Source organism: Ranitomeya variabilis, chromosome 4 (genome assembly GCF_051348905.1).
Source record: "Ranitomeya variabilis isolate aRanVar5 chromosome 4, aRanVar5.hap1, whole genome shotgun sequence".
NCBI classification, from domain to species: Eukaryota; Metazoa; Chordata; class Amphibia; order Anura; family Dendrobatidae; genus Ranitomeya; species Ranitomeya variabilis.
In genome coordinates, this window is record NC_135235.1 from 584,609,219 (window position 1) to 584,622,577 (window position 13,359).

Genomic DNA, 13,359 nt, shown 5'->3' on the forward strand with positions numbered 1-13,359 from the left:
AGCAGCGAGGGAACAAGAGAGGTTAGCAGTTTTCTTTTTTTATTTTTTTTTTATTTTATGGAGCTATCATTCTGTGTGGGGTGATGTGGGGCCATCATAAAGTGTTAGGAGCTTTGGAGTCCATCAACTCTATGTGGGGGAATGGTGGGGTGCAATAATGCTGCGTGGGGGACTGTGGAGGTGATCATAGTTTATGAAGGGTTGTTGGGACCATCATACTTTTTTGGGGGGCATTATACTGTATGTGGGGGCCATCATACTGTGTAGGTCCTGTGGAGATGTTCACACTTAGGGCTGTTGGGGCTATCATAGTGTGTGATGGAACTGTAGGGGCCTTTTACTGTGTGTGGGGGCCTGTAGGACCATCATACTTTGTAGGGGGACTCATATCGTGTGTAGAGGAGCTCTAGGGGCATTATACTGTCTATGGGGGCCTGTAGGATCCTCATACATTGTGGGGGCCTCATAATGTGTGTGGAGGAACTGTAGGGGCATTATACTGTGTATTGGGGCCTGTAGGATCCTCATACTTTGTGGGGGTCTCATAACGTGTGTGGAGGAACTGTAGGGGCATTATACTGTGTACGGGGCCTGTAGGAACATCATACTTTGTAGGTAGACTCATAATGTGTGTGGAGGAAATGTAGGGGTATTATAAAGTGTATGGGGGACTGTAGGACCATCATACTTTGTGGGGGGACTCATAATGTGTGTGGATGAACTGTAGGGGCATTATACTGTGTATTGGGGCCTGTAGGACCATCATACTTTGTAGGGGAACTCATAATGTGTGTGGAGGAACTGTAGGGGCATGGCATTACAAGATCTATTCCTTAAATAATAAATAAAAACACAACACAGAATTTATTGAGTGGAAGAAAAATGGCCGTGATGTTTATTTAGGGTTAAACCAGTTACAAACAGAATAAATAATGTAATCACAACTTCCATATTTCCATAAAAATACCAAATCCAATCCGCCCATACCAATGGGCGATTTTCCCACAAACAAGAACATCACGACAGGGACTTAACAAAGAAAAGGGGAGGGAGGGTGGGCTCTTCTTTTCTTCACTTCTCCAGCGGAATGATGTTCCCTGGTAAAAGCTGGCAAATATATAGCAGAATAAATCTGCCCAACAACCATAACCACCAATAAAAATCCTTTGAAATGGGCGCCAAAAACACCAGTTAAAACCAGAGCTTCTAAAAATAGCTCACCATGGACATTTAAACTGACCTGAGATTGAACCCTAAATTAAAGACCAATGTGCATATCTGATAACAACAATATTCCTAAGATCTGTAATGCCATGAGACCCCCCCTTTATTTCATTTTTTGGCGGGGGGGGGCTAGCATGGCATTACAAGATCTATTCCTTAAATAATAAATAAAAACACAACACAGAATTTATTGAGTGGAAGAAAAATGGCCGTGATGTTTATTTAGGGTTAAACCAGTTACAAACAGAATAAATAATGTAATCACAACTTCCATATTTCCATAAAAATACCAAATCCAATCCGCCCATACCAATGGGCGATTTTCCCAAGAGCCAAGCCTCAAAGAGGCGAGGCCCCCCCATAACCACACAGCCACTTTTCAACCATTGATTGTAAATTTAAGTTAAAAATATCCAATCCAATAACTGATAAATGGACCAAATCATTCCGAAAAAGTCCTGGTAAAAAACCCTTCTAAATCCTCATGACGAAAAGAAAAACCGCCAATTCTTTTACGAATCTTATCCAAAAATAAAAACTTAGAATCAGACCATAAAATTCTGGGGACAATTTCAGAAAAAACAAGACCCACAGACGGAAAAGACTGTCTAATGCTGCAAATATCAGACCTCATAAAAGCTAATAAATCTAAAGTTCTCATTTTGCCCAGATCGTTACCGGACAGATGAAAAATCACTAAATCTGGAAAAGGAAACATGTTAATACATTTTCTAAACTCAAAACAAAAATTTGACCATTTCATGCCCCGAACACTGTGCCAGAAGATCTGAACTTGAGAAGAATTAAATGATAAATTCTCAGTATAAACTCTCTGCCTGGCCCTCTTCTCTGCCCAAAAAATATACGAGTGTCCAATAATCCAAACTATGAATGGACCTGAAAAATAAATAGATAATTAGTAATCGTAAAGTTCGTGGCGAACATACAATTTGAATCTATTAGATTCCCATCTACCCAATTTCTGTATTGAAGCATCCTCTAATCCTGATCTGGCTGCTTCGGTAGCAGCTCCTATACGGAAAGAATGGGAAGTGATCCTAAGGTGTTGGTAATTCAAAGAACATAAGCATTTTTTAGAACTGCATTGAATTGAAATATAGTTACAGGTAAACCATCCAAATGAATAAATAACGGGCCTGAAATATCTGGCCTAATAGTAAGCCAACGCCTTAAACTAGATACTGGGCAGATTAACGGCTCAGGGAAAGAGTTAATAATTAACCTAGAACCTCTGCCCATCTGGTCTGTTTTTGATTGTCTAATAAATAAAACTACTTGAGAATTATCAACTCTGACATCAGACCTGAACAGACCAGAAGGTTCCGATTTTTTAGTTGAGACTACCTCGCCAACCCGCAAGGCACCGAAAAATGTGAGTGTGAATATTGAATAAAATAAAAGGCTCTCCTCTCTAGAACTACAAACATCAGGGAGCGCTAAGCATAATTCCTTCAAAAGCTGGAAAGAGATCGGGCGTCTTGAATCTGGTTTAAAGTTAGATCTCTTCAAGCCCTTCAAAAATTGTTTTAAGGGAAAAAAACTAGTTAGCGGGGGGTTACCCCTTAATTTTAGAAAAAACGATACCCCTGCAATGGATTTAGCTATAGCTGAGTGGGAGAGGCCTGATTCAGACAGAGATACTGCAAACTGCAGGCCGGATAAGGCATTGGATACATTACAATTTAAGTTATGAAGGGCGCAAAAATTCACCCATCTAAGCCACGCGGCCGAATAATCGGCCCATGATCTAGCAGAGAGGGAATTCCTAATACACTGAGGAATCAAATCGAAATCAGCTCCCAAATTGACTGCGGGCAAGGAGTTGGCTCCAAATCTGCGTTGGGTACCTGTAAGCAAAAAATTGACCGCTCATGTTTGCACAGTGAACCCGCCACTGAAGCCCATGCACTCACACCTTGTTTCGCTTTGATCCAAATATTAAATTTTAGGCATGTTAAAACCAACTGTCTTATAATCAAAGAAGCACATTTATTTTTAGAGGACAGGGTGTTTATGGAGAGAAGTACTCCTTGATTCAATGAAAAGATGCTAATCCTGGAGTTCTGAATCAAAGAGCCCCATAAATAGAGCCCCAAAAAAAATTGCAAAGAGTTCCAGCACCATCTCATTATTTGTGATATGAGAATCCAACCAATGAGATGGCCACTGAACATAACACCAATGATGTGACAAAAGAACGCCACAGCCGGAAGTGGAATTCACTGAAACAGAGAAAGGGATTGAGTCAGCAGAAATAAAAGCAGTTTGCCAGCAAGACTTTCCGTTAAAATCTGAAAGAAATTCTAACCAAATTTTTACATCCTCCTTCATCTCAGAAGAAATTCTGATATGAGAAGTAGGAGACGTTAATCCTTTGGTAGCATCATAAAGCCGTCTAGAAAAGACTCGACCGATTGGAATAATACGCAAAGCAAAATTTAGTAGGCCGAGTAAAGATTGAAGATCCTTTAAGATCACCTTCTTTTTGGTAAGACAATTATTTAGTGCAGTAGATAATTTTACAATTTTGTCCGGCGGGAGTCTGGATTCCATTTTAACCGAGTCTAACGTAACGCCTAAAAACTGGATACAATTACAAGGAAAAACGGTTTTCTCACCAAAATACTCGCACATTTTAATAAAACTATTAAGTGTATCTAAACAAATTGAGGATTCAGGGGGGCCTACAAACAAAAAATCGTCTAGATAATGCAAAATATTGACGTTGGGGGAATTGGATTCCAGTATCCAATGCAAAAATGATGAGAAGCTCTCGAAGTAAAAACAAGACAGGGAAAACCCCATAGGGAGGCATTTGTCAAAGAAAAACTGGTTTTCAAAATAAAAGCCTAATGAATTAAAACCGTTAGGATCTATAGGTAATAACCAAAACGCCGACTTAATGTCCGATTTGGACATAAGAGCGTTCTTACCCATAGTCCTAAGCATGTCTATGGCCAAATCAAATGATGAGTAGCTAACAGAACAGACGTCTTTATCTACCTCATCATTTAAAGATGAACCGGTGGGGTACGATAGGTGGTGAATCAGGCGGAAAGATCCCGTATCTTTTTTGGGTACTAAACCTAACGGAGAAATACGAAAATTTGGGAAAGGAGGGGAGGTAAAAGGACCTGCGACCCTACCAAGTTCCAGCTCGCTAAAAAAATTTTCTCTAGCTATTTCGGGATTAAACGCCAGAGAGGGAAGATTCCTTAACAACTTACAACCGATCCCTTTAAAAGGCGGCACAAAAAAACCTTTAGAAAACCCGTTAAAAATTAATTTACTGCTCAGAAGATCTGGGTACTTGTTTAGCCAGTACACCAGTCTTTCCAGCTTCACTGGGGTCGAGGCTTTTTGCATTGCTGTCCCTGGAAAGTGTTTGCTGAGCGGACTGCTTTTTAAAGCATCGTGACATAGAGTGCGCATTTCCGCAAAATGAACACTCGTGTCGAAATCTGCAGTTAGTATTCCACTTACAGACAGAGTCATTAAAAGCAAAACAGACGCCCTTCTTAGGAAGGGCTGATGACACCTGTTTAGCTGAAGACTGTCTCTGAGGCAGCATCAGATTAATCCAAAGCCCCACATCCTTCGTACCCCAGGAGAGGTCAGGATGAACAGCTAACTTTTGCCTAAAAGATTCATCATAATTAATCCAGGCAAAACCGCCAAAGTTGCGGTATGCCTCCAAAATTATGTCAATGTGTTGAAACAATTTACTACATAAATTGGGTGATTTCTCGCCCAGGACCGCCGAGTAAATTGAAAAGGCCTGTATCCAATTGTTGAAAGATCTGATGTGACCACGTTTAACGTCATCCGAATCAGATTTTTCATCGCGCCTCTCCAACCTACCCGGCTGATCCCTGCGAGGAAGCAGAGAAAATAAATCAATGTATTGGTTACTCCAAATCAGCTCCTTTGTTGCTGAGCTGAGATGAAAACCAAGGGGAGAAAGCTCACAAGTCAGAGCTTCTTTAAAGTGATTCTGAGGAATTAGCGTAGAGGATGTGGAAATTCCAGGACTGTTGTCAAAACTGACAACTGTGGGAGAAGGAGATTTAAAAACCTCCCCCAGTGTCTCTGAAACCACATCCTTGATCATGTTTTTAAAATCAGAGTGCGAGACAGACAGGGGCACATGAATGTTCTCACCCCTACTGATGGTGTCGCTGCTGCGTCCAGAAGAGTTGCCAGCACTCCAGCCCTCCATGTTGGGCGAGCGCCGGTGCGAGCCAGCTGGACCTGACCCGATGGAGTCCTCACGCTGCGGGAGCACGCGGTCCGGTGCGGGAGCCGGGATGCTGGAGGAGGCCGCAGCCATCGCCGACAGGGCGCCTGACAGAGGGGTTCCCGCAGCGCTTGTACGGCTGCATCTTACCCCTGTTCTGCCAGCGCTCGCTGATGACGCGGCTGGCGACGGCTGAGGACGCTGTGTGAGCTCTCGCGCTGGGCTGCGAGATCTCCTGGATGCAGCACCGCGAGGCTTCCTGGATGGCGCTTGAGAGCGGCGTCTGGTCCTCTGCGACGGGCCCGGTCCATCCTGAGGTAACGGCAGGGCCGGAGAGCCTGGAGCTCTGATGACCAATGGTGGCTCTGCAGCGTCTTGACACGGGGACTCAGCCTGGGATGCCGGTAAGGGAGGGGGGGAGACGGCTTCGGATGCTACCGCATAAGGTTCTATAGCGAGGCAGCTCCTTAGCCAGTCAACCCCGCCCTCAGCGCCGGCTCTGGAGATCAGCTGCTGCAGCAATTCTTCCATCCTGGAAAGGGGTCTCTTCTTTTCTTCACTTCTCCAGCGGAATGATGTTCCCTGGTAAAAGCTGGCAAATATATAGCAGAATAAATCTGCCCAACAACCATAACCACCAATAAAAATCCTTTGAAATGGGCGCCAAAAACACCAGTTAAAACCAGAGCTTCTAAAAATAGCTCACCATGGACATTTAAACTGACCTGAGATTGAACCCTAAATTAAAGACCAATGTGCATATCTGATAACAACAATATTCCTAAGATCTGTAATGCCATGAGACCCCCCCTTTATTTCATTTTTTGGCGGGGGGGGGCTAGCATTATACTGTGTATTGGGGCCTGTAGGACCATCATACTTTGTAGGGGAACTCATAATGTGTGTGGAGGAACTGTAGGGGCATTATACTGTGTATTGGGACCTGTAGGAACATCATACTTTGTAGGTAGACTCATAATGTGGGTGGAGGAACTCTAGAGGCATTATACTGTGTATGGGGGCCCGTAGGACCATCATACTTGGAAGGTAGACTCATAATGTGTGTGAAGGAACTGTGGGGACACCATACTTTGCTGGGGATATTGTGGGGGTATCATACTGTGTGTGCAGAGTACTGTGGAGGAAGTCACTCAGGGCGTATCATACTATGATTGGGGAGCATTTTTTGGACATCATACTTTGTGGGGGCCATGTAAGCGCAATATTTGTCACTCTCACTGTCTTCAAAATGAAGGAGATATGCCCTTCTATGACCGCACCTAATCCTTTTTTGAATCAGAGGTGGGGGTTTGGAATTAGGACTTCTCATATGGGGCTCTATGATTTTTGTGTATGCCCCTGGCCTCAATATTAAAGCTGTGATAGTTGGGGGGTCTCCATTACAGATTTTTAGCATCAGGGCCCAGGATTCCACTGTCACAACACATGATATACCTTCAGATCCAGGTGAAGCACGTACATCTGATGCATATAGAAGATCCCCTCACAGATCTGGCGCACAAACACCATGGCGTCCACCTCCATCAGCTGGTAGCTGTCATCAATAATCCTTTCAAAGAGCTCCCCGCCCCCCACGCTGAGCAGCATGGGTGTAATGTGGAGTGATACCAGAGAGAAATAGAATGAAAGAATTAGGAAATGACATAGAAAATGATGCAGTTTGTTGCATCTTCATGGGATAGGTGACAATATTGATCTGTGGAGGTCCGACTGCTGGGACCCACATTGACCACTGATTCCCGATGGGGTTGCAAAACATTGCATTCAGCCTCACAAAGAATAAATTAATGGGGGACAGGTATCCATCCCACCTTGCAATTTTGTAAAAGGATCGAAAGTTTCCTGTGGGTTCCAGAAGTGGAAGGGACACCCACCAAGCAGCATTTGTCCCTCTCCCAAATCAGCTCCATTTCTGCTAGGACTCATAGCCTATATGACAGATCTGTCATTGCTTCCCTAGGCAGCTAGACATAATGGGAAGAGAAGTTAGCTACTTCCAGCTACTGATGGCTTCACATGACTCATGTGTTATACTCTACAAGCAGAAAATCATGTGGAGGTGACTTTTGTCCCCATAACTGAGACCCAGGAAGAAGCAAGAAGTGTTAGATCCATTGCGTGACTGGGTGACAGATAAAGCAGCCTCATTAGCGCTAGTATGGCTGACACTGGTGTCAGATAGCTACTTCCTGAAAGTGGGAAAATTCTGGAGCACAGACTACTGCGCATTTCAGTAGAGATTAACCTTTTTTAACACATTTTATTTGGGATTTAGAATGGGATACATTACACAGCGATAAGAAAACCATATATGGTTATTGATCGGGGGTCCCCCTTTTAATAACGTTATATTTGCACATTGCATTTTGTTTTCTAATAACTTACTATTCTAAAAGCAGGAAAATCTCGGTTGGATTTTCCACGGCGTCAAACATCTGGATGAGGTTGGGATGATTCAACTGGTTCATGACATTCACCTCATTCAGCGCCATTTCCTGCAAGACAAAGGCAATAAACCCCAATATAAGAATGTACAAAAAGTGACGGGAGGAGAGCAGAAGGCTAGAGAAATCATTGATGGAGGGTAATCTGAGATGGGATCTATGTGACGGCTCGTATCATGGCAGAGTAGTGGAATATGCTACTGCTGGTGGCGGGAGACGGGCTGCAGCCTTATAGTGAAGGCTGAAGTCTCTTATTACCCGATCTTTCTCACTCTGAACTTTCAATACTTTGGACACGAGTTGGAGGCCGCTGGACTTCTCTGTGCACACGTGAACTTCGCCAAACTTACCGCTGCACAAAAGTGAAAGTTCAAATTAGCCCAGATTTTAATGGCATCAAAAATGTGACCATGTTAATTATACGTCATGTTAATCATACATACACCCCTTTGATTAACCCACCCCAAAATATAAAAGACAATGCGACACCCTCTGGCATCTTAGCAGTGCGCCATATAGCGCCTTGCTCCATAACATGTTAGTATGTGGACTGAGTCGTACACTGAGAATATAAAAAATGGCTATTATTTTACCATCCGGCAACGTCAGCACAATAATAAAAACCTAAATGGAATTTTCCTTAATTTCGCCACCGGTAAAACCATATTTTTATAACTTTTAGGTAGAGTTTGCCTTTAGTTTTTCCCGCACTGTGTACCTGCATAAACTATCTCACCCTCCAAGAATCTCATCCATGTTCAGATCATATAGGTCATTGACATTTCCAGTTCGGAGAGTTACTAAGCGGTGGGGGAAGGGAGCTGGAGGCGGAGGGCAGTCATCTGTCAAAAAAAAATAAATTAAAAATATATATTTTATTTATTCATTTATTTTACTGACTTATACAGCGCCCTTAATTCCAATGAACTTTACAAAAACTTCTTTAACCTGTTAATACCTATTTGTTAGAAGGGTCCCTTGACACTAAGCTAATCACAGGGTGCACTGATGCTAGGGTTTTCAAGTGATCAGCTGTTGTCTGCAGTTAAATTTTTAACAAGTGCTAAATTCTTCTGCAGTGCCCCCGCAGGAAAAATAAAGTATTACACAGTTCGCATTGAAATCGATGATCTATCCTTCAGAAAATTGCTCAATTAACCCAGCCTTTGCATACCACTTTAAAGAGAACCTTTCATCAAATTTTTAATATTGAACTGGACACATAATGTAATAGTGACTGCAGATCGGAATGAAACGTTTTTTTTTAGAATATTGCTTCTCCGTTGCCAAGATATTACCAAAAGTATTTGACACCTAAAGAGTTAAGTGGGTGTTATCAGATAGTTTTCACTGTGGGGATGTACTTTTTCTTCCAGTATGATACTGACCAATCATAAGCAGGTAGAAGTGCTTGGGGGAAAGAAGAGTATACCCCAACCATAGCTTAGAGTAGGTTTCTCAGTGTGTGAGATGTATAATGTCAGACAGCCCTGATTCTCCTGGTCTAACCTCCTGCACGATTAGAAATCACAGTTGACTAAAACGGGACATTAACCGGAATTTTGTATTTGAGTTTATTTTATTCTTGTAAAATTTCAATGAAAAAAAAGCACAGTGAAAAATAAAGAGCACATATGACTAACACCTTTCAGATAAGGTCACTGCGGAAGGAAGGGGCTGTGCGGCTGAGTTTAGTTGTATCACATTTTAAACACTTCTATCAGTTCTCCATCTCTCATAGCACTGCCAACTGTGCTGTACTGCTTGTCCCCAAACACTGCCTGTTTGTAGATATGTCAGTAATCACACAAATGTCTGTTGTGCTCAACCAGCACTCCCTCTGCAGTAAAAGCAAAGGAGTAGTACGGAACAGACAGGCTGCTCATGTGTCAGATGTAATGACAGGTCCTGAGCTCACCGCAGAGCGATTACAAGTTGCTTGAGCACAGCATAGATAAGTGTGATTACTGACGCACTCAGTAATCAGTGGCGTTGAAGGAAGGATTTGTAATGTGACACAGCCAAACTCAGTTGTGCAGGCCTTCCAACCACGCTTAAGGTACCGTTACACTAAACAACTTACCAACGATCACGACCAGCGATGCGATCGTTGGTAAGTCGTTGTGTGGTCGCTGGGGACCTGTCACACAGACAGCTCTCTCCAGCGACCAACGATCAGGGGAACGACTTCGGCATCGTTGAAACTGTCTTCAACGATGCCGAAGTCCCCCTGCAGCACCCGGGTAACCAGGGTAAACATCGGGTTACTAAGTGCAGGGCCACGCTTAGTAACCCGATATTTACCCTGGTTACCATTGTAAAAGTAAAAAAAAAACACTACATACTCACCTTCTGATGTCTGTCACGTCCCTCGGCGTCCACAGGGTTACGCGCTGCTGCCGAGAGCTTCCTGCACTGACTGAATGTGTCAGCGCCGGCAGCAGCGGTGACATCACCGCTGTGCTCTGCTTTATGGCCGGCCGGCGCTGACACATTCAGTGCAGGGAAGCCGCCGGCGAGGGACGTGACTGACATCAGAAGGTGAGTATGTACTGTTTTTTTTTTTTACTTTTACAATGGTAACCAGGGTAAATATCGGGTTACTAAGTGCGGCCCTGCGCTTAGTAACCCGATATTTACCCTGGTTACAAGTGAACACATCGCTGGATCGGTGTCACACACACCGATCCAGCGATGACAGCGGGTGATCAGCGACGAAATAAAGTTCTGGACTTCTAGCTCCGACCAGCGATATCACAGCGGGATCCAGATCGCTGCTGCGTGTCAAACACAACGATATCGCTATCCAGGACGCTGCAACGTCACGGATCGTCGTCGTTCTCGCTGCAAAGTCGCTTAGTGTGAAGGTACCTTTACTCATGCAGGAGCTTAGATGAGGAGATCAGGGCTGTATCATTACATCTCACAGTCTATGAAGTCTGCTTTAAGCTATGGTGGAGGCGAGTTCGTCTATCGAGTGCTGCTGCCTACTTATGATTGGTCAGCATCATACAGGGAGAAGAATTACACGCCCCCCGTGAAAACTAGCTGATAATTTTTTTTTATTCCAAGTGAGTGTAAACTCATTAGGTGCCAAAAATAAAATAAATAAAAAGAAGAAAATATGTTTTACTCCACTCTGCAGTCACTATTACATCCGGTTTCAGCATGAAAAATTTGGTGAAAAGTCCTCTTTAAGTAGCCATTGAAATTCCTGTCCTCACCTATAATTTGGAACACGTCTTGTCCAATGATGATCACTGGGCTCTGCAATTCTCTCTCCAACGCTGCGGGACTTAGTGGAACTCCAAATTTAATACCTTTCGTCACCATAGACAGGTCAGCAGCCCCCTTTTCCAGAGGTGCCCCGTCTGTGAGGCTGGATACTACATTGTTTTCAGTTGCCAAATTTAGATTAGATTTCCGTGTTGAGACATCTTTTGGATGCTCAGCATCTTCTGCGCGAGAACCTTCATGACTGCTTTTTATCATCTCTGACCTATCAGAAAAGATGGTAAGTATCAACTCGCAGAATACCCAGGGGTCTTAAAAACCAAGTGACAACTCGCATAAGAGCTGCAAAATTAGCCATAGTTAGTTTTCCAGTTAAATCTGAGTTACAACCATTATGACTTACATTACCATGCGCAGCTGTCCTAGATTCCTGGAAAATTATGTCTAAATACGCCATGATATATTCCCTCTCCTAACGCTGCCCTTCAGGACAACCCTTGCAAAAGCAGTAATGGCAGCTATATTGGTTGTCACTGAGGTATCCCCAAAAGCAGATATAATAATGAAGGCCTAAAACAGTACATGACATAATACAAAAAATGGTCAGAGGTTCATATTTACTAGTATTTTTTGTATGAGGAAGGGTGGATAATTGTTATTATTGATACAGTTGTAATAAAATTAAGGAAGACAGGATTTCAGATTGGGGCAGATAAGCCATTCGACAATGGTAGGTGCAATACATGGTGGCAAGTTAAGGAAAGGAAGTAATAGCTCCTATTGTGCTGGCAGACTGCAAAGGAACAGGTACCACCAACTCACAAAAAGAGTAAATAGAAAATTACAGCGTATGAGAATTGGGAAGCTTCCTGGACACATTAGACTTGTATGTGCTGCTAAAGAGGGATATACAGATTATTAAATTCAAGAGTTCACTTACTTTCTCCCATTGTGAATGATAACTAAATGTGCTCAATAAAAGACATTTATCCAAAATAACATGTGAGGTCAGACTCTGATGGTAGGGGAGAGGCCGGGCTCAGAATCTCTATTCTAGTTCATCCCAAGGGTGTTGGATGGGGTTGCGGTCTGGGCTCTGTGCAGCTGGTGGGGATTTTCCACACCAGACTGCCCCAAACATGTCTTTATAGACCTTCCTTTTTGCACTAGGCACAGTCATGAGGAACAGAAAACGGCCTTCCCCAAACTGTTCCCACAAAGTTGGACATTGTCCACAATGTCTTAGTATTCTGAACCATTGAGATTTTACAGCAGGCACAACACAGTCAAGCAGGTAATGTTCTCCTGACATTCACCAAACCCAGACTTGTCCATCATCTGCCAGTGTGATGCATCACTGCACAGAACACGTTTCTGCTACTCTATAATGTGGTGGTGGCTTTACTCCACTCCATCTGACACTTGGCATTGTGGTTGGTGATGTAAGGCTACATGCAATGAAGCTCCTGGTGCACAGTAACTTGTGCCGAGCTAGTTGCTGGATTTTATACAGCAGCGACATTGGGATTGAATGAAAATCCTGTATCTACTGTTTAAAGGGAATCTGTCTGTAGGATCAACCCTCCTAAGTTGTCTATATGGTCATGTAGGTCATAGGAAGCTGAATAAATTGATACTTTGGAATAAGACATTGGATTGCAGATATCAGAGAAATCCACATTTTTTTATTGTATATAAATGAGCTGTTAAGATCTATGGGCCTGACATAGATCTCCCCAAGAATCTGCCTCCAGAGCTTATTTTAAATGAAAGGAGGAATTACCAGTGTGAGACATGTAATGACTAACAGTCTGCTCCCAGAAGGCTCTGCAGTAAGATCAGAACTAACAGTATAACAGAGCTAACACAGTACAACCAACCAGTAGCACAGCTACTTGGGGAGCAGAGGGGGTGGTTGCCCCAGGCCCCGTGCTCTGAGGGGCCCACTCAGAGCTACACTACTATAGCTTTACAGTAGTATTGCAGCACACCGATACAGTTACAATCTGCAGCACAGCAGGGAGACTTGATCTCTCTGCACTGCCATGCAGTCCATCATCGCAAGTTCAACTGTATCGGCTGGATGATGATAAAGTTGAAAGCAATGATTAGAGAGGGAGCGACAATCTCAGTGCAGGTACATAGTGGAGAGGGGGAGTTAGTAGGAGAGATGAGTAT

At 43.3% G+C, this 13,359-nt stretch overlaps 1 protein-coding gene across 3 annotated transcripts in view; it reads right to left on the reverse strand.

Moving 5' to 3' along the window:
* MYLK2 (myosin light chain kinase 2) overlaps positions 1 to 13,359 on the reverse strand; it is a 62,654-nt gene that overhangs the window by 17,639 nt on the left and 31,656 nt on the right. For all 3 annotated transcript variants that reach the window (XM_077253069.1, XM_077253072.1, XM_077253070.1), the window contains exons 3-7: positions 11,172 to 11,446; positions 8,684 to 8,789; positions 8,206 to 8,299; positions 7,889 to 7,998; positions 6,938 to 7,079 (exon numbers count right to left, since the gene is read on the reverse strand). In XM_077253069.1, the coding sequence (XP_077109184.1) occupies positions 6,938 to 7,079; positions 7,889 to 7,998; positions 8,206 to 8,299; positions 8,684 to 8,789; positions 11,172 to 11,446 (727 nt within the window). The remainder of the gene's footprint in view (positions 1 to 6,937; positions 7,080 to 7,888; positions 7,999 to 8,205; positions 8,300 to 8,683; positions 8,790 to 11,171; positions 11,447 to 13,359) is intronic.